This window comes from Mirounga leonina, unplaced genomic scaffold, assembly GCF_011800145.1.
Source record: "Mirounga leonina isolate KUSES-001 unplaced genomic scaffold, KU_Mleo_1.0 Mir_91, whole genome shotgun sequence".
NCBI lineage: Eukaryota > Metazoa > Chordata > Mammalia > Carnivora > Phocidae > Mirounga > Mirounga leonina.
Window position 1 is genome coordinate 27,776,772 of NW_023270839.1, and position 21,492 is coordinate 27,798,263.

At 47.2% G+C, this 21,492-nt stretch overlaps 1 protein-coding gene across 1 annotated transcript in view; it reads right to left on the bottom strand.

Moving 5' to 3' along the window:
- Positions 1-7,764: 7,764 nt before the first annotated feature.
- GNB5 (G protein subunit beta 5) overlaps positions 7,765-21,492 on the bottom strand; it is a 37,912-nt gene continuing 24,184 nt past the window's right edge. Inside the window, exons 6-11 of the mRNA XM_034994889.1 lie at positions 16,763-16,906; positions 14,707-14,798; positions 12,149-12,197; positions 10,143-10,239; positions 9,390-9,556; positions 7,765-8,128 (exon numbers count right to left, since the gene is read on the bottom strand). Of these exons, the coding sequence (XP_034850780.1) occupies positions 8,117-8,128; positions 9,390-9,556; positions 10,143-10,239; positions 12,149-12,197; positions 14,707-14,798; positions 16,763-16,906 (561 nt within the window). The 3' untranslated portion in view covers positions 7,765-8,116. The remainder of the gene's footprint in view (positions 8,129-9,389; positions 9,557-10,142; positions 10,240-12,148; positions 12,198-14,706; positions 14,799-16,762; positions 16,907-21,492) is intronic.

The window sequence follows — 21,492 nt, forward strand, 5'->3', positions numbered from 1 at the left end:
GAGAGTCCGGGAAGTTGAGCTAGACTCTTGTCTCCTCCTAGGAAGAGGTTGACAAAGGCTACCCACAGCCCTCCACTGACGACTCCCTTGCGAGCATGATTAGCACCTCTCCGCTGGACAGAAGCAGCCAGGTGTGGGCCGGATCTGGCATATGCGGCAGAAGTAGGATCCTTCTCTTGCGGGCTGCCGGAGTGCGAATACTGGCCGTATTCAGTCATTCGCTCTTATTTATTCAGAGCCTGTTAGCACCGGAATGTAATGGAGAACAAGGCATGTGGCCCCTGCTCTCAAGAACCCTACAGTCTAGCGCTGAAACAAAGAAACAGCCCCCACAGTAGAGTTTAATTATCACCGTAGTAGGAATAGGGGAGTACTCAGCTCCAGGATAGTGGAGCTGAGTACTCACTCCACTGCTGCCCGTGGCTACCATTCCTATATTGCTTAGAATTCTCTTTACTTTTTACTGGCCGATTCCTCATTACTCCAAGCCTCTGTTATAGTTAATATTTCTTATATTAACCTTTCCTTTCTCTGTTCATGATACTCTATGGCTTCTTTCTCCTGATTGGACCCAGACTGACACAGAATTGGTATTAGTGAAAATTCTGGGGCTGCAGTGGTCTGGATTATGTTGAAATATCACACTTGAGGGTGAAAGAGGAGTTGGTGCCCTTTGTATCACCTACAAGAAAAAAGAGGCAAGACATTTGGGAGGTCCTCTTGGATTTTGGAGGCAACACACACCACATATGAATGTGTGAATTCGACCCGTCTACAGGCTGGTGGGTTGGGAGGAAGAAGAGAAGGTTCTGTAGCACATTCAGGCTATAGTACGAGCCGCTGTACCACCTAGGTCTTATGCTCCAACAGATCAAATGATATGTGATGGGTCAAATAGGGATCCTGTATGGACACTCCAGTAAATACCAATAGGAGAACTATAGCACAGACCTCTAGGTTTTCAAAGAAAATCTGTGTCCTCTTCCTCAGATAGCTATTCTCCTTTCAAGAAGCAGGTTCTGACTTGCTACTGGACCTTGGTAGAGCCTGAATGGCTAACCATGCGATATCAGGTGACCATGTAGCTTGAGCTCTCATCATGTGGATTTTGTCTGACCTACCTAGACATAAGGTTGGGCATGCACAGCAGCAATGTGTCATCAAGTGGAGATAGATAGATAGATAGATTATATATAACTGAACTCAGGCGGATCCATTAGGTACAAGTAAATTGCATGAGTAGGTGGTTCAGAGTCCTGCAACACCGATTCTTGCTGCTTTGCCTCCTCCCTCATTCCATGCCTATGGCCTTCAAGGCATTGCTTATGATCAGTTGACTGAGGGAGAAAAACTCAAGCCTGGATTACAGATGGGTCCGCAAGTGGAGAGCTGGAGCATTACAGCCCCACTCAGGGGTGACTGTGAAGACATTGGTAAAGGAAAATCCTCCCAGTGGGCAGGGATTCAAGCCAGGTATTTGACTGCCCACTATGTCTGGAGGAAGAGATGTCCAGAGTACATATTTACATTGATTCTTGGGCAGTTGCTGATGGTTTGGCTGGATGGTCAGGGCCTTGAAAAGACTAGGATTGGAAGATTGGTGACAAGGAAATCTTAGAAGGAGGTATGTGGCTGGATCCCTCTGATTGGGTACAGACTGAAGATATTCAGGTCCCATGTGAATATTAGGAGCAGACTCTTAATAATCAGATAGACAAACTTCTGTGCTTTGTGGAGTCAGAGAGCTTCTTTACCCAGCCAGCATGGTGCTTGTTCTGTGGGCCTGCGAACAAAGAGGTGATGGCAGCAGGGAGAGCGTAGGGCAACAGTGGAATTCTCCCTACAAAGGTTGAGTTGGCCACTGGTACTGGTGGGTGCCTCATCTATCAACATCAGTGATTCGTTTATAGGGAGCCAAATGAATTTCATCAGAAGGGAGTATAAATCTGTGTATTGAGCTCCCGTGTGAACTGTTTTTGACATCTTATGGGTTCCCTTGTGGAGGTCAATGTTTTGATATATGTTCATATTTTGTCAGAGAGTCATGATTTCCTTTTTGAACATTACATTTTAGCAACAAGCACAGTTTTTTCTTAGATTTGGAGTAGTTTGGTGGTGAGTGGTAAATCCTCTGGCCCTCATATTGGCTAACTCCTCGTAATTATCAGTTGAACCAAACAGCAAGTGAACAAATTAACCTCTACACAGAATTTCTGATCCACATGATGCAAGGAGGCAGTTTGCAGTCAGACTTGGTTAAAATCCTGGCTTTGCCACTTAGAAGCTGTGCAACCATGAGCAAGTTGTTCAACTCTCCTAGCCTCAATTTCCCTACCTAAAAAATGGAGGTAATAAACTGCACCATCCCGCTGTTACAAGGATTATGTGACTTGGTGTATGCAAGGTGCTTAGCACAGTGCTTGGCACATAGGAAAAATTCTTTACAGAGAAATTTTTATTATAAGTATGAACTAACCAGGCTTACTATGCTCACTTGTCCCACTTTTAACCGAAAGTCAAAACATAGGGGCGCTTGGGTGGCTCAGATGGTTAAGCATCTGCCTTCGGCTCAGGTCATGATCTCCAGGTCCTGGGATCGAGCCCTGCTCCCAGCTCAGCAGGGAGTCTGCTTCTCCCTCTCCCTCTGCCTCTCTCCCTGCTCATTCTCTCTCTCTGTCTCAAATAAATAAATAAAATCTTTTTTTTAAAAAAAAAAGAAAATAAAAATGTAACATTTTGGTGAGCCTTACCTATCTGGTTTCTTTGTTTTGTTTTTTAAATACTGAAAATACCTATAGACTACCTACTATTTTTCCATATATATATTTAGCAGCTTTATTGTGATAAATAAATGTGCAGCCATCACCACTAATTCCATGACCTCAAAGGAAATACTATACCCATTGGCAGTCCCTCCCTGTTCATCCCACCCCGAGCCCCAAGTAACCACCAAACTCCTTTCTGTCTCTGTGGATTTGCCTATTCTGAATATTTCATATAAACGGAATCATACATTGTGTAGTCCTTTGTGTCTGGCTTTTTTTGCTCAGCACAATTTTTTCAAGGTTCATCCATGTTGTGGCATGAATCAGTACTTCCTTTTTGTATTGCCAGATGATATCCCATTGCACGGCTCTACCACGATTTGTTCATTCGTTCAGCAGTCGTTGAACATTTGAGATGTTCCACTTTGGGCTGCTATGCACATTGGTGTTCAAGTTTCTGTGTGGGCATGTTTTCATTTTTCTTGGGTTACAGACCGAGGGGTGTGAAGCCACCTATTATTGGGGAGCACAGATAGGCTGACCTCTGCTTTGTGGTTCCTGGTTTACGATAAGGGCAAGTGTTCACCAGTGATGTATTGGTTAGATAACCTTAGGTTCAAAAGAGGCGATTTCTGTTGTCACAATCTTTGTGTCAATGCTCATACCATACTTCCATTTAGCTATTTATGTGGTTCAATTAGCCAGAGCATCATTCCTGATCCCATTTCCTCACTAGAGGGTCAGCATCTTTTTTACAAGGACACAAGCATACTCATTTCATTTCTTTCACCAGAAATGGCCATGAGTCAGCCCACTGTGGAGATGGACCAGCCCTGAAGGCCAGCCTAGCTCCAGCCACCTCTCATCTAGAGAATGAGGGGTCTGTGCTACGCCTTGAAGAGTGACGCGATTCTCTCCTATCACAGGTGAGAGGGCGAGTGGTTTAGCCTCATGTTCTTGCAAAGGATCCAGAGAGACAAAAAGATTCACTGAGCGCTTTCCCCCAGTTTGCCTCCTCAGAATTCCTGGCCCACCTCAGTCCTGCCCAGTCTAGATCTCCAGGAACTGTATCTATATTTTTAGGACCTGTACTTCTTTTTTTGAAAGATTATTAGAGAGAGAGAGAGAGAGAATGAGCCGGGGGAGGGGCAGAGAGAGGGAGACAAGCAGACTCCCTGCTGAGCGGGAAGCCCGATGCGATGCGATGCCAGGAGCTCAATCCCAGGACCCTGAGATCACGATCTGAGCTGAAACCAAGCATTAGACGCTTAACCGACTGAGCCACCCAGGTGCCCCCAGGACCTGTATTTTTTTTTTTTTTTTTTGATGGGCAGCAAAGCCAAGTTTATTGAATGATAGCAAAGTTCACTGAAAGAGTACAAAGCTCCCCAAAAGGGAGGGGACCCAAAAGGGTTGCCCAGGACCTGTATTTTTAACCTGCTGTTGACCTGAGTGGTTTCTCAGCAGGTAAGTTTGGGAGATGCAGATCTACAAATCCCTGCTCAACCAGCTCTGCAGGGCTTGGGAGGAAGCTAGCTGGCAGCAATAGGGCCCCAACTCCAACGCCAGTTAATCTAACCTATCTGCTGGGCTTAACCCCAGATCCCAAGTGCCCTCCTCTGAAAAGCTTTTCAGCAGTCCACAGGCCCCAGTTGGTCTCTAGCCTCTCCCACTGCCTCTCTGTGCCCCCTTGGAACTCTGAGGGCCTCTCCTCCAGCCCCTCTCCTCAGTGACCCTCATCCCCACCCAGCCTTTTCTCCAAGCTCCTGTAAGGGCCTTAATGACCTCAGCGAGTTCTCACACAGTGGGCTCGAGAAGGGCTCATTAGCCCATCAGCTGTTTTCAAAGTAGAGTCCTTTGGTCTTGGGAGTCCCCCAAGATCAAAACTAATTTAAATACATAATAATACTGACTCTTTCTTTGTGTGTCTTTTAAGACTCTCATTCTCTGGGGAGTTATCCAGAGGCTCCTGATATGTGGGGAAAGCATTACCAACGGGATGTGTGCTTCTGTATTCTTGTGTTTTACAATTTTCCTCAGCTTTAATTTCTAATAAAAATATTGATAGATATAACCCACATAACCAAAAAGCTCAAGAATTTTTAAGAGCGTAGAGTGATCATTAAGACCGAACACCTTGAGAACCACTGGCCCAGATGAATCTCTAACTGATAATGACTAATTGGATACATGAATGGGGGCTGCTTAAGGAGGGGGAGGCACTGGGGGGAGGGCTGAGGGGAAGAAAGAGCAAGGGAAGGGGAACAGGGAGGGTGGGAGAAGATGGGGGGTAGGGATGGGAGAAAGAGAGAGAAGGGAGGAGGAGGGAATAGGACGGGGAGGGATGGTGGACGGATGGAGGAAGCAGGGAGCTAACCCCTGTTGAAGATGAGCCAAAGGCTTTATGTATTTCAGTGCTGTCCCTCCACACGGGAGGGAACGGAGGCTGAGAGAGAGTCAGATATCATGCATGCTGTAAGTGGTACAGCTGGGTCTGAACCTAGGTGCACGTCGTTTGTCACCATGCTGTCTCCCTCTAACTTACAGCCGCGTCCTGGTAATCAGTGGTGCCACCCTCTCGCTGGCTGGCCAAGAAGCCATGAGAGTCCGGGATACAAACACCTTTATGACCTTTAAGCTGTTTATAATCTAGGGATGTGTAGAGGAGGTCAAGGGGTGGAAAAGGGAAGTGGATATGGAGTGCCTGCCTCTGGCTCATTCCAGAGTAGGGCTGGCAGCTGGGCCCCACTCCTGAGAGGCTGCCTACTCCAAAGCAGCTGCCTTGACTTCGGTTCACAGGTATTTCCCATAAATGCCCATCACGGCAGCCCTCCTTACCTGACCCCCCCTTCCCGCCTAGCCCTTCTCTTCTCTGACTATGCACACCTGAGGGTGCGTCCGTGTGGACCCTTCACCACAGTTGGTTTGGTAGGTTTGCCCCCAAGGCCTCTAAGAAAAACTGATTACAAAACTCCACTCAGCATTATTTTCAATATGCAAAATACAATTTATTACCTGGAGTTACCCTTGGAGTCCCGACATGGTGTAGCATATTCCAAACCAAGTGTTTCATCAATAAATACTAAACAACACCCACTATGAAATCAAATACTTCCGGGGGGGTGGCTTTCTGCCAATGGGGATAAGTGAGTGTTCTAGGGAATACTTCCCGGGTTTTTTTTTTGATTGGAAAGTTATGGACCGTTTTTGCACATATACTGAAGATGCTCTCTGCCTCTCCAGAGATCTAACCTTGAATTTGCTTCCCTTCAGTCTAGGTGGCTTTTCCTTTGTCCTGTCTTCCTTCACTTCTGGGAGGTCCAGGTCAGAGGGCAGAGACACTAAAGGGTCTGTAGGAGAGAGACAAGGGGATACCATAAGGAGGAGACCAGGAGCAACTCTGGGACGTGCTGGGCGTGGAGCTGGGGAATCCCGTGAGACACACTCAGGGGCCTGACTCCTTCAGCAGCTGTGCCCATTTCCCCGAGCCCCTGCCAGCCTGGAATCCACTGGGCTCTTTGGAGTCCAGCAGGGGCCTTTTCCATTTCTCTCTCTACCCCAAGGCGTGCTGTGTAGTAAAACCCTCAGTAAAATGTTTGCTTGGCAAATGACTGAATCTAACCACCATATTTACTTTAAAAGAATTGATGGAAAAGCTAGCTTGGCTGGTTTTGGATTGACTGGCCCATTAGGATACAAATCATTCTGAGCGTGGGCCTGGCACATGTCCTGATGTTTGCAAGAGGCCAGCCACGTCCACACCTGTCTGTTGGCTGTGCCCTGCTGCAGCTCTGGAGGGCCTCTCTGAGCAGCAGGGCCTGGGGCTGGGCCCATGGGGCCAGAACCACGACTAGGAGAGGGGTCAGGCTGGAGCAGGGCCCAGAGAGGAGATGGGACAATCCAAGGCACTCAGGCACCATGGGACCCGAGACCACTCACAGAGCAGGCCTCAACCGGGAATGACTTTTGGTGTGTGAGGTGACCTTCTAGTTCTCTAAGTAATGCATGCCATCTTAATGAACAAGGAATTTTCTAAAACAAAGAATAAGCCTCAACACCTTAAAAACAAGGAGAAGGAGATCTTACAACAAAAACACTTGGTGTCTTCCAGAAGGAAATGCTGAATTTCAAAGACAAGTATTTTGTGAGTTATTTTTTTCTCAATATCAGAGAGGCAAAGACATTATCACTTGGGACCTATCAACTAATTTGTGTATGTAATTACATTTTCAATGCAATAAATATGAATATACTTCATATGGATATGATCTACTATGATACTTTTAGTATCCTGAGTGGATACTACTAATTCTAATACATCTAATACTACTAGCAGGTTTTTAAGTAAGTTTACTATCTTGTGTTCCCACACAGAAAGGTTTTGGTTGCTCTGAGAAGCCTTTGTGTCACAAAGAGCATTCAGCTTTTCCCTCCAATGACAGGAAATATCCTGTCCAAGGGATCCATCACATCATCACAGAATTCATAAATCAAACATCCTGTCCACTATATGCACATCTTTCTTCCATTTATGACAGTTCACACAGAGGGAAATGTTTGATCTGAAAAAAGACAATGCGAGCCTGAAAAAGAAACTTTTACAATAAAAACATTTTTTTAAAAAGGGATTTTGGGGCGCCTGGGTGGCTCAGCCGTTAAGCGTCTGCCTTCAGCTCAGGTCATGGTCCCAGGGTCCTGGGATCGAGCCCCACATCAGGCTCCCTGCTCTGAGGGAAGCCTGCTTCTCCCTCTCCCACTCCCCCTGCTTGTGTTCCTGCTCTCGCTCGCTCTCTCTCTGTGTCAAATAAATTTAAAAAAAAAATGTTAAAAAGGGATTTTGTCCAATTACGTTTGGAATTAGACTTTTCTTCTATCACAGACCAGTCAACATGGCCGGCCTCGTGCAGCCCGCTGTTAAAGTCAGCACTTCTAGAGGAAAGTTCCAAAAGACACAGTGCACACTGAGAAGAATCAGATGTTAAAGTGCTCTGAAAACAAATTTGATTCAAGGAAGTACTAGGGGATTTATTAAATGCTGAATCCTATAGGTAATAGAATGTGTGGAGACGGTATAATTAGAATAATCTTAAAAATGGATGCATTTTTAAAAAGTATTCAAAATGCAAAACACTGTACTTGAAGGTGTTCTAGTGCTGAAGGCCCACACTGGGGTCTTTCCAGGGGTGGTCATTTTAATAGTAATATCAGGGATGCTGAGTGAACTCGCAGCCGCGGAGTCACTCCTTTAAGCTACGTTGCAATAACCCTCAGATCCTCTAGACGAAAGATCTATTTCCATACGACGGTTTCAATTCTACCCTCAGGTGCCCATGTGTGCATCGGTGAGATGATTAAGCCCAGACCTGCAAAGCCACAAACAGATCATTGTTAGTCCCCGAGTAGTTAATGACTTGTGAAACTTGAGTTTAAAGAGATAAAAGCAAGGTCAGTTACACACACACACACCATCCAAAATGAAGCACGCACATGTCTTGGGTGGTAACACCTTACTCCTGGCAACTCAAAGGTGCTTCTTGGGACCTGTCTCTTCCCCTAGCTCTGCTCAGTCATCCGCAGGGCATCTGTGGCCTTCTTACTAGGGGCTGGTAATGCTTAGGCTGAGTACCATCTGTACCCACACCCCCCCCGCCGAGTACATTAATGTGACTTTATTGATTTAGGAAACTCTTGCCCTGGAAGATGAACTCGCAGATAACTTTGTTGTTTGTTTCAGAAACTTCCAAAAATCCTTGCTTTATCCTAAGAGTAGACCACTCAACTACTCTCTTTAGAAAAGATACTCACTTCTCAGGCCTACACAGAGCATCACAAATGACGGTTACTTTTCAAGACTGTCTTCAAAATCCTCTCCCTTCCCCAAGTATGTGTCCAGCAATCTTAAAACGATTGTGCCACAAATTTGTCTAATCCTAATTAAATCCCTCCATCTGGCCTTAAACCAGAACCCCCTCCCCACACCTCATAAATATCTTTGTTCTCCCCTTCTGAGTTGCCACTAAGACTGTCAAGTTTGTGCTCTGTCCCCACTGAGGTAGGAAATACACTTAGCTTTGCTTTATGAACAGGCTATTTTGGAGGTATTTCTGGTGAGCCAACATCCAGCAAGGTCATTGAGCTCTTTGAGAATATGATGAAAGCCACGAGGACACTTTCCCCGGAAAAATGGACACATGAAATGTGACCTTTAATTTCAGGAGCTTCACGGGTTCCCTAAAACCTCTCTGTGGGTCTCCCAAAGGTGTGTCACCACGGAATAAGAATGCCCCACTATTGGGAGGTGAGCCTGGCACCCTGTGGTTTGCCAAAGGCTAGAATCAGAAGAATCCTACTTTCAGGATCAAAAGGGACTGTTGGGGTCACCTGGCTCCATTATTACCTCAATTTCATGCTGATACACAGCTGTTTAACCTATGCTCGAACACCTGCATTGATGGGGGGCTCATGACCTCTCTGGGGCAACGCATTCCTTCTGTGGCCACGGACAGAGCTGAAATTAGAGCTGTGTCTGGCGAGCATCACCCAGGCTTATTCCGAGCCTCTGCTTTAAAGAGGGCCAGCCACTCCTCTCACACACACAGTAAAATAAAAGAACTTCTCTCTTACTCTTAGGGTATGATCCCATGATCCTGAGCAAAAAGCAGTTCCATCAGGGGAAACTCGGAGAGTACTAACGCGGTTTTCATGTCCAAACAGGATGGAGACTCGGGACCCCTTCAGAACGTCCCAGACGTTGATGGTATAATCGTTGTATCCAGCAAAGAGCAGGCGCCCTCAAAGCAGGAGGATATGATGGTTACCGAACCAGTTCCACCCTTGCTGTTTTTTTCATGACTCGCTCACACAGTCATGCAGTCGCTTGCTCATTCATTCATTCATTCATTCATTCATTCCGCAGTGATTCAGTGCCACTATGTGCCAGGCACTGTGCTTTGCCCTGGGGGTTCAGAGAGCAGTCGCTGCCCCTCGGGGAGGGTGCTGGTGGGCAGGCAGGCAGACACGTGAATGGACACATGGGAGCACATGGAATAAGGGTGTCCCTTTTCGGGGATGAAGGGGAGACTGGAAGACTGAGGAGGAAATGCCTGATGAAGGGCACTGCAGGTGGGAAGCCGCACACATCACTGTCTTGAAGAAGAGCGGCACAGCCTTCATTTCCCGTAAAAGGCAGGGGGTGGGGAGGCTGCTTCGGGTGGGCTGAAGTGGGGTGGGGCGTCGTGGAGGAAAACCGGGGCAAATGCAGACCGCTTAACCCACTGGCTCATGGGAAGTTCAGCTGAGGGAAAGCTTGATCGAGAGCGGGGTTGCCTTTAGCTCCCGACTTACAGTCCCCGGAAAGTTTCTGAAAGAAAATCTTACCACTGAGGGAGAAGTCCACACTGGATGCTCCAAAGATGATACTCTCTTTGGAATAGATGGAGACCTCCCTGTCTGCCCGGAGGTCGTAGAGGCGACACTGGGGTGACAAACGTGACAAACGTGACAAAGCAGCACTTATTTCAGGCTCCGGGGTGGGGAAGAGAGGACCACAGGGCTATCAGCAGGTGCTGGTGGCTTGTGTAGTTTGGGGGATGAGGGAAATACCTCTAGTTCTCTCCCCTAGTATTTTCTACCTTAATCCCGATTCCTATTAATCTGCAGGGATCAGTGGAGATTCAAAGAAACAGCAAATACAGAAGATTTGGGGGGGGGTACAAAAACAAAAATGAAACCCCTCTTTTTTTCTGATAAAGGATACATATTCATTGTAGAAAATACAGAAAAACTCCTAAAGAAGGAAACAAAAATCACCCCAAATCCTAGAGGTATTTACTAACATCTAGGCTACTTCCTTCAGTCTTATTTCCATTTTATGTGTGTCTTTAAATGGAGTGGATATTTCATGATGACTTCTATTAACATCAGGTTATGAGCATTTTTCTCATATCATTAAATAATCATCAAAAACACATGACTAACATGGTTGTTGAATATTCCTTATGTGGATATATTAAATCTGTTTAGCCATACCCTGTTAAGACTTTTGATTGTGTCTAATTTTTCTCCTTTATAAATGAAATTTTGATGACCATTCTTACATAAAAATCCTTATACATATCTCTGATGTTTTCCTTAGGATAGTTAAGGAACAGAATCCTCAGAATAAAATTGTTTCAAGAAATAGTATGACCGGATCAAAGGGGAGGGATGTTTCGAAAGCTCTTGGCTCATATGGCAAGACTGTTTTCCAGAAGCATGGAACCAGTGGGCCTAACTCTAGGCTCTTTAACCACATTACGTCCACAATATAGCATTTCACTGCTAATCCAAATGAGCTCTGTTCACTTAAGCTTGCATTTATTGGATTACAGGTGGTCTGAAAATGTTTTTAGGTGTTTATTTGCCATTTTGGATTTCCTACTTTGTAAACAGTCTACATTTTATCAAACTCTTTTTAAAAATTGGGGTGTTTGGGGCGCCTGGGTGGCTCAGTTGGTTAAGTGACTGCCTTCGGCTCAGGTCATGATCCTGGAGTGCCGGGATCGAGTCCCGCATCGGGCTCCCAGCTCAGCAGGGAGTCTGCTTCTCCCTCTGATCCTCCCCCCTCTCATACGCTCTCTGTCTCATTCTCTCTCAAATAAATAAATAAAATCTTTTAAAAAAAATTGGGGTGTTTATCTTATTGATGATACAACCCCATTCATATCTAAAGGATTTCAATTTGGTCTGTCATATAGATGGCAAGAACTTTTCGTAGATGTATGCCCTTGTATTTTGTTATACATTTTTTGGCATATGGAAGTTTTACATTTTCATTTTCATTTTTTAAAAAGATCTTATTAATTCAGTATTTATCTTCCCTCTGGCAAACCCTGAACCAACCACTTTCCCCAGGCTGCCTGGGGAGGTATAGGAAAAGGAACATATAGGGCAGATGAGACGTGGGAGAAATAATACGTACCAAAAATATTTACTTACAGTAGTATTTCTTAACAGGAAAAAAAAAACCTTGATCCTAAATGTCCAAAAATTGACTAGTTAAGTACATAATGGCATGTCCATAACATGGAATACTATTCAATCACTAAGAAAATATAATGTAGACTGGCTCCACTACCACATGGGAAAATGTTCACAATCCATTGCTAAGTGAAAAAAGCAAATTATAAAGCATTTTGTTTTAAAATAAAAAAGACAGAAAGGAATGCACCCAACTGTGACTTTACTTGGGTTGGGAGAATAAGGTATTTTAACCCTCTTCCCAAGGCTTCCTCAATGAATTCACTTTACTACGGTAATCAGAAAAACATTAATTTTGAAAAATAAAATTAAATCACTGTATCTCTCTTTCAAATAGGAAAAGCTCTCATAACTTAGAAGCATACCGTAGCATCATCTGATCCTGAAGCAAAGGCATCTCCACTCGGGTAGTACCTGCAGAGAGAAAGTTTGGATAGAAATCATTTATTCAGAGTGGTGATTCTCAATCCTGGATGCCCATCAGAATCATCTGGAAATCACCTGGGAAAGTTGTCCCATGCTGGGCCCGTGGAATTGGAATCAGAATCTCCACTGCTGGGGACATAAGGACCACTCTTTATAGAGGCCAGAAGGGGAGGCTGATCTGGCTGGCCCACTGGCCTCTAGTTTTTTCCCTGTAAGTAGGGGACAGTAACAATGGCCTTGCAGAGTGTTGGTGAGGAGTAACTGAGATAATGTGTGTATTCGCACCAGGCACTGAACACAGAGCAGGCCGCCTGTAACCTTGGCTTCCATTGATCACACACCTCATTCCTGGGACTTGGCTCAGCTCCAGGCTAAGAAAGTGATTATCTGCAGACACTGGAATGGCATACACAAAACCTCGTGCAGATCTCCGTGCTGACCATTGCCTCCCTGGGATACCTCTGGCAAGGGACTTTACCTTGCCCAGCCTCAGTTTCCTCATTTGAAAAGTGAGGATGATAATGTACTTTCCCTGTTGCAAAGACAGAATAAGATAATATAGGCAAAGAACTTGGCATCGTGCCAAGTGAAAAGCATTTAATAAATGATGCTTATTACTGTTATGTTCATTCTCTTCTCGGTAATCAGGCTTCCTGGGGAGAGGGGAGTCTACACTGAGACCTAATGGATGTGAGAGGAAGAGGGGTCAGGATAGGGAGAGCAGCACAGGTGAGAGAATGTGCATTTTATTTATTTATTTATTTATTTTTAAAGATTTTATTTATTTATTTGAGAGAGAGAGAATGAGAGAGCGCACATGAGAGGGGGGAGGGTCAGAGGGAGAAGCAGACTCCCCGCCGAGCAGGGAGCCCGATGCGGGACTCGATCCCGGGACTCCAGGATCATGACCTGAGCCGAAGGCAGTCGCTTAACCAACTGAGCCACCCAGGCGCCCGAGAATGTGCATTTTAAAGATATATAGGGGTTTAATTTATCTTTGTGGCTTTATAGTCTATCCTGCATCTTACCAACTTCACTAACTATCTGTATTAATTTCCTTTGATTTTCTAGGTAATTACTGCACATTTGCCAAAAGCAATAGTCTTTTCCCTTTTTCTCTACCCTACAATTGAGGGCAAGGACCTAGAAATTCTTAATAACATTTCTATTGCTAACGTAAATAAGCATTGTTATCTTGTTCTTCCTTTTAAGGGAAACAAGTCTAGTGTCTTTTCCATTAAGTATAATGAGGATTCTTAGAAGGAAGAGTCTTGACAGTGCCATCTTCCAAATTTACATGTCGAGTCCTCGCCTCTCGGGAACCAGTTCATAGATCCTGCTACCTACTCAACATCTCCACTTGGGTGTATAATAGGCATCTCAAATTAACTATCCCAAAACAGAGCTCCAGAATCCATGTGTGACAACTGCCTCCTACCCGTACTTCCTCCAGTCCTCCCTGTCTTGGTAAATAGATCACTGCTCACTGCCCCTTATAAAAGGTTTGGGTTCCCAAGCTCAGGGTTCTTCTCCTGTAATGCAACCCCTGGCCTGTGCAGGTGTCTTGGGCCCTGTCCATTTCACCCTGTGGGACTGGGGCTCAGGTAACCAGCACAAATATGCTGATACCCTGGTTACTGCCATTGCTAGAAGTAATAAACTGTCCTTCATCTCGAACCCAGGAGTCTCGTGTCTTCTACCAGCATCCATAAAACTGTGGCAGCCTAACTTGATATCGTGTAGCTAGGGTAAAATCTCAGAATCAGCACAATTCTGGACATTTCTGTCCCTACAGTGTCTTCCTTAGTTCCAGCCACCGTCACCTCTTTCTTGAACTCACACAACTTTCTAATCGGCCATCACACTTCCATTCTTGCTTCCCTACAATCTCTTCTCCAAACAACAGCCAGAGTGACCTCTCAAAGGCAAAACAGAGACCATGTCAGCCACCCCCCAAACTGGCCTTTGGTTAGGTCCCTCCACATCTTGTCTTAACCCAGCTCTCTGCAACCCTGGCTCTTTCAAAGACTGCTTTCTCAGAGAGGCCTTCCCTGACCATCCTAAGCAATAACCCATCCCATCCCATCTGCCTGTTTTACTTTGCACATAGCACTTATCACCATCTTAAATTGTACATTTACTCATTTGTGCTTTGTCTTATCTCCTGCAAGAAAGTAGAGACCTTGTCTATCTTGTCCACAAGTTCCTGGAACAATGTCTAGCATATAAGTCTCAATAAATATTTGCTGAATAAATGAATGAGAAATACTGACTCTATTTAGGGAGGATAATAACAATTACTCTGAGTGCCATTAAACTAAATATCTCCAAGAGGTCTGGAGCGCTGTTCAGTGCCACCACAAATCAGCCTTTCTTGCGGGGAGACCTCTCTCAGCCAAGTAAAATGAGCCTGGAGGTGGTTCCTGGACTGAACATTACCCTACGCCAGGGATCACCAGCAGAACAGAGCAGTTACATGAACATTCTACTCACTGACCGGACACTGTTGATGTCAGATTCATGTGTTTCAAAGGCCTGCACACACTGGCCGGAGCGCATGTCCCACACCATGGCTTTCTTGTCACATCCCTACAAATGCAAAGTTACCCAGAGTTATGGCCACTGCAAGGCCCGTCTACAGCCAGGCATGAGTTCTCATTATGTAACAGAGCCATTTACTTTCCATTGGTAAATGGCTGACAACATGCTTTTCTGAGACTAGCCTCACCTAAGGCTGCTTTCCTCAACCAATAAGCCCTGAGGAGGTGAGACTATGTCTTGGGGTGTAGGGGAGCAAGGGAAGGCACCCAGCTTTCCCCTTCAGCATGTCTTCTTCTTTTGCACCTTTCCAAGTGTGGGTGCAAACCCTCCAGAGCCTCCTCGCTTTCCCCCTGGGCATTTCTCTCTTTTCTGTCCTTCCCTTCCTCCCTCCTCTTCATCTCTGCCTCTCTAAGCCCGGGAGGGAAGGGCAGGCATACAGTGGGTACACGGTGAGCCCACTCCGCTTTGTCTCAGGTGTCCAGGACAGCGTGAGCGAAGGGAGAGCACCGGGTGCCGCTGGGCCATCCGCACCTCTGCAGCACGCCGGCTGGGAGTCATGACCTCGCCAGCACTTAGCTGCGGGTCTCTAGCAAGTCACCGTCCTGGGCTTCCGCCTCACTACCCATAAACCCTCTCTCTGGGTTGTCAACGTGACCCAGAGTCATAAACATGAGGTTTTCACATTATGCTATCCTGGTTCTAGGAGCATTTGACACATTCCTGCAGAGCAATGCTATTATCAAGCTTGGGTAGTATAATGTGGACTCTCAATAGTCAAATAGAAGACATAATGGCTTAAAATCGGTGTTCAAGTTGCTGGTTTGAACTTCAGGGAAAAGAGTAGGGTGAATACCATAACTGATATCTCAGAACTGTGGGGGTTCAGCACTCTGATTATCTTTCATGACAATGTGGACAAAGCAATTGGGAGAGTCTTCAAATCTTTTGAGGACACTAAATCAAATGGAGTTTAGTGCTCTGAGACAATATAATCTACAATGATATCAACAATTTGAAAAGACAGTGTAGTTGAGGAGGGACAAATACAGTTATTCAAAGGCACAGAAATGAAACATACACAGACGGGGCCAAACACCCAAGAAGAAAATGGGGTTCCTGCTGATTACAGGCCACACAGCCCTCGCCTGATGCCTAGCACCAAGATGCAGGCAGCTCGGAGCAAAGGTCCCTTACGTCCTCCAGCTGCAGATGCCATGTGATGGTGCATCTAGCATGTCCTCTCCCACCTCTCTCCTGACTAAAGCGAGACAGGACCTGAGCCAGGTCACCCTGCTTAGTTCCCCATTCTTATTCCTGGCTGCCACAGAAATACTTGCCCCTGACATCTGCATAACCCATTGTCAACTCTTCCACCTAATATATTCCACGTCATATCCTGGGGGAGTGGTGGTACTGGTTTGCATTGTGCCCAATTTACAGACGAGGAAATTTAGTCAAATAGCAAAGCCAGGACCCCGGCATCCTAGTCGAGAGCTCCTCTGTGCCACCGTGGCCTTGTGTGCCTGACCCTGAGCCTTCAAATGCTCTGTTCCCTGTGCCCTGGGGTGGGAGGGTGATGGCGACAGGCAGGGGTGGGCCAGGAGAGTGTCTCACAAGCCCCAAGCCCCGATCACACCACGCTGCCTCACCTCAGCAGCCATCTGACCGGCCTTGGTACCCTTATGGCTCATCTCCAGTGCTCTCAGATGCTAACTCTGCCGTTTATTTTAGGAATAACATTTTCAAATGTGGCAGATATGCACCTCAGGTCACAGCATTCCCATGAGGAGAACATTCCAGACACCCCTGCAGACTGAATGTCAGCAGCAGAACAGGAGACCCTCTCAGCCCACCACGCACTACCACTGTTATGGGAGCCGGGGGTGGGACAGTAAGCTGAGGACAATTCCTTCTCGAGCAATGCCCGATCTACTCCCTGAAATGACAAGAATTGCCAACATAATCCTCCCACGGAGACGAAGGACCCCTAGGGATTTTGCTTGGGTCTTTACCCCAGACACGAAGGTGTTGCCCGTCTCCGAGGGGGCCAGGTCCAGGCAGAGCACGTCAGCCCCATGGCCATGGAAGCTCTGTAGCAGCTGCCCACTCTCCACGTCCCACAGGGCACACGTCCCATCGCCACTCGCTGTCAGGATCTGTCCACAGAGAAGGGCAGCAAAAGCGTTGTCGTTATGACCTCTGTTGGGGGAAAGTCACTCTGATGCTTAGAGCTGAACGGGGACGATGAGGCTCTTGGAACAAACACACACAGACTCGTGCCTCGCTATATATGGATTCAAGCACAGGAGTATTTCCCCTGTACTAAGAAAAAAAAGTTCCTTTGCGACACCCTCACTGTCCTTGCGATGTGTGTTTATGTGCCTGTCCCCCTCCGGAGAGGAAACGGAGCAGGCCTCCGTGCTGTATCTGCAGACTCTGTGCTTGCCGGGCGTCCCAGAGGAAGTGCTCCATGAACGTTTGTGGAACAGAACTTGCGCAGCCCCCAGGAGCAGGCCAGACACTTCGAGTGCTTCTCAGATCTTAACGTGCTCCCCAGCCACCGGGCTGCTTGCTAATATTGCATCTGGGGTAGGGGCCCGAGGCCCCAGCATTCTCATAAACCCTCAGCTGGTAGCAGCGCTGAGCAGTGCGCCCCGTCAGACACGTGCCCCTGCGGCTGCTTCCCCCCAGAGCGGGGCAGGGCCCTAGACGGTCCTAGGGCCCCCGAGAGGGCCACATGCAAGCCCTCACAGATTCAGCAAGCACCTGCTGGGTGCTGACGACACCCAGGTGCTCTGCTAATAGGCATTAATTAGGGTTCGCACAGAGATCGTGTCTCGGTCCTGCTCTCCCGGAGGGCCGTTGGACAGAACCGGCAGTAAGACCTGACACCAACCGAATTCCCTGCCCCTGTGTTAAACAATTCGGAGCCCAGGCACACTTTCCTGGAGCTCTGCGAGGCAATACTGAGACCAAGTGAAAACAATCTAGCGGCCTGGCAGGACACACCTGCTCCTGTGAGGTAAGACTGTGAACCAACGAAACGACTTACCAAGACTAACAGCTTGCTCGCCCAGACTCACAGCAGGACCCTTACCTTTCGGGGCCCACCAATCCAAAGCTAGTAATGTCGTAGCCAGTTTCCTGCCTTGAGAGACCCACCTTAAAATCACCCAGCTTGGGGGCGCCTGGGTGGCTCAGTCGTTAAGCGTCTGCCTTCGGCTCAGGTCACGATCCCAGGGTCCTGGGATCGAGCCCCGCATCGGGCTCCCTGCTCGGCGGGAAGCCTGCTTCTCTCTCTCCCACTCCCCCTGCTTGTGTTCCCTCTCTCACTGTGTCTCTCTCTGTCAAATAAATAAATAAAATCTTTAAAAAAAAAAAAAAATCACCCAGCTTGGCCCCCCAAGCCCTCCGAGTACCCTTCCCTGATTTTCTCATTTTGAGATGCTATGGAGAGTCTGCCGAGTTGGGGTTCTCCCTTGCCGCAGGAGGTCTAAGAAGGTTGGCACTTCTGGAGAGCAAGTTTTTCCGAGGACCTCGGCAGACAAGACAGTGATGACTCACGATAGGGTGAGAAGTGCTTAGATCCAGGCAGGCCCAAGGCACAGACAGCAAACCCATTCTGGCAACATCTGAGCTGCTCCAAGGATGCGGGAGAGCTGGCCAGGTGGAGGCCTACCTCTGCACACAATGAGAGCGTGAGGACTTCAGCCTGTAGGCAAGACGGAGCTGTGGGAAGCTTCCAAGTGAGATGATAAGATCAAAGGCAGATTTTAGGAAACTGTGTCTAAGGTCCCTGCAGCCACCTCTCAAGCCGCTTCTGTAAACTTACAAGTACAAAGGCCACCCATACAGTGAGAGGAACGCCGCGGTGCCTGGGTGGACTTAGGGTCACAGCCCGAGACTGTGTGTGTGTGTGTGTGTGTGTGCGTGCGCCCACGGCTTGGGCTCAGGCTGAGCACAGCTTCGTGGGGCTGGGGGAAAGGCAGCGGAGATGCAGGCCTCACGGCCTCTGGGACCCAGCTGACTGCACTGCAGAGCCCGGGGCAGCCTGTCCTGAGCAGCCACGGGCTGGGGGATCCACAAGGGCTAAGCCCTGGATGGCACAGCCTCCCTGCACCCCACCTTCCTGCCGCGCACAGGGCCCGCAAGAGGCGATAAGACAGTGCAGGAAGTGACTCGTGCAGTGTCACTGCCCCCAGAGAAGGCCCTCGGTGGGTGGAGATGACTGAGGAAAGGAAATGAGCGGCACGCAGCCTTAAGGACTGCTAGCCTCCTGTGCCCCCACCGACCTCCCTGCACCACCAAATTCCTCCTGCTGCTGGTTTTCTCTTCTCCTCTCCTTCTTTTCTGTTCTCTTCCCTTCTCTCTTACACGCTGGGCCTAGCACTCGAAAAGAATCTCCTTTTCTCTGCAGGAGAGATACACATTACAAGGAGGGGACTCTACTCCCACCCTGGCCTGGTGCCCTGCTGGCTGCCCCATCTGGAGCGCGTTTCCTGCCAGGCAGTCTGGGGAGACCTAGACTCTGCTTGCAGCCAGGAGAAGCCGCTTTGGAGCTCAGCCCTGGAGCAAGAGCTGGGTGAGGTCCAGAGAGCTTAGGCTTCTTGGGCGTGGCCCCCAAGGCCCACCTCAAAGCTCCCTCTCAGGCGCAGCTCACAAACGTGGGGAATCTCCAAGGCTGCAAAGCTTCTGCCACTGTTTGTGGGACTCCCTGCATCCTTGGCTTCTTTCAAGTGGCCTGGTACAACCAACAAGATGATCTAGGCTGGTAAAAGTTAGCTTATGAACGCACAAGACTTGGACTGGGTCTTAATTTGGGTACTTAGATTTTATAATATGCTGTAATTCTGTTCAATGTCTCCTGGGCCACACCCATTCCCGTCCTAACACTTGCAAAGGGCCAATAATCTCCCATCTTTTTTGGGACACCCAAACAATCTGCTTTAAACGATAACCTCAGTCTAGCTCTTGAATTTGTGAATTTTCCACACCATATTCTTCAACCAAAGAGATGAATAGTTTTTAAAAGTTACAAGTAAATTCTTAATAGTAAAAAATATTTACAAAAATACTTTTAATAATTTTGTGATCTTCATTATAAGTAAAAATTGAATTTAAAAACCAAACACTCATCGCGATAAATGCACAAAACAGAGCCTCTAACTCACTGTCAGTCATTTCTGTTGGAAGGTAGGGAATGTGTAGGTTTAACACCAGTCTTCTGCCAGCCGGCCCGGGCCACAGCGCCCCCTACTGTACAGGTCTGTGAGAATCCTGGTGGCAAACGACAGGGGCAAACACCCCACTCCAAGTCCGAACACCCCTCTGCTCGGCAATTAAACAGTTACGCAGTCACCTGGTCTCCCCGCCGCCAGCCTCGCCTCCCCTTCTGACCCCAGTCAGCTGAAACCAGAGTGGGCCGTGGAAGGCTTTAATCTGACTCAGATGCTCTCCTCCTTAAAAGAAACCCAAATCTGACCTGGCACCTGCAAATGGCTCCTTGCCCATCTGTAGCGTCAGGCCAGACTCAGGGGGCCCTGTGACCCAGCCCTGCCCACCTCGCAGGCTGCCTGTCTCCCTCTGGGCTGCCCTCACGCTTGCCTGGCCACACCCTCGCCCTCCAAGGCTGGCTCAGGCAGCCCTTTGCAGCAAGTTTGCAACCACCCCTCCCATTCTGAGCTCTCAGCTTCCCCCACTGTTCAGTCACAGAGGGTTTCCATGAAGGTCCTGAGAACAGAGCCCGAGTGTGAGCGAGTCCACCCCCAGAACCGCTGGTATCTGGCAATGTGGGTGGTGGGCACCTATGAAGATTTGCTAAATAGATATGAATGAATAAACTGAGAATTCTTTTATGACTTGTTAAGAAACTTAGAGTGTTGAAGTTGTATTGTTTTCACCTTGTAGTTTATTCAAAGTAGGGAACAGATTTACTATTGAAAGCTTCTTCTTTTGGCATTTGTTAAAACACAAGTGTAAAGTAGGTATAGTGAGGTCTATAAAATGCACAACTCTGAAGCTCAGCAGCTCATTAAAGTTTTACACATGTAAGCACATTGGAACCACCACTCAGACTGCCAGGTAGGAATTTCCACCCCCTCTGAAGGTTCTCTGTTCCACTCCCACAACCACCAAGTCAGTTAGAGGATGTTTAATACAGCTCTGTCATTAATTAATTGTCCCGACTTCCCCCATTTTTGATTTATTAAAAATAATAATGATAACCAATGAGAAACAACAGGAGGTTCCTCTTAGAGCCAGCTGCTAGAACATACCTCTCCTGTTAAGACACCAGAATAGCAATACTTACATTGCGCAAAACCGACTTTAAGACAAAGACTATGACAAGAGACAAAGAAGGGCACTACATAATCACAAAGGGAAAAATCCAACAAGAAGATAGAATGATTGTAAATATCTATGCACCTAACAGAGGAGCACCTAATACATAAAGCAACTATTAACAGACACAAAGGAAGAAACTGTGTAGAAATATACAGAAATATAATAATAATATGGGACTTTAACACTCCACTTACATCAATGGATAGATCATCCAGACAGAAAATGAACAAGGAGACAGAGGCTTTGAATGATACATTGGACCAGATGAACCTAACATATTTGGAATATTCCATCCAAAAACAGTGGAATACACACTGTTTTCAAGTGCACAAAGAACATTCTCCAGAACAGATCACACGTTAGGCCACAAAACAAGTCTCAATAAATTTAAAAAGAT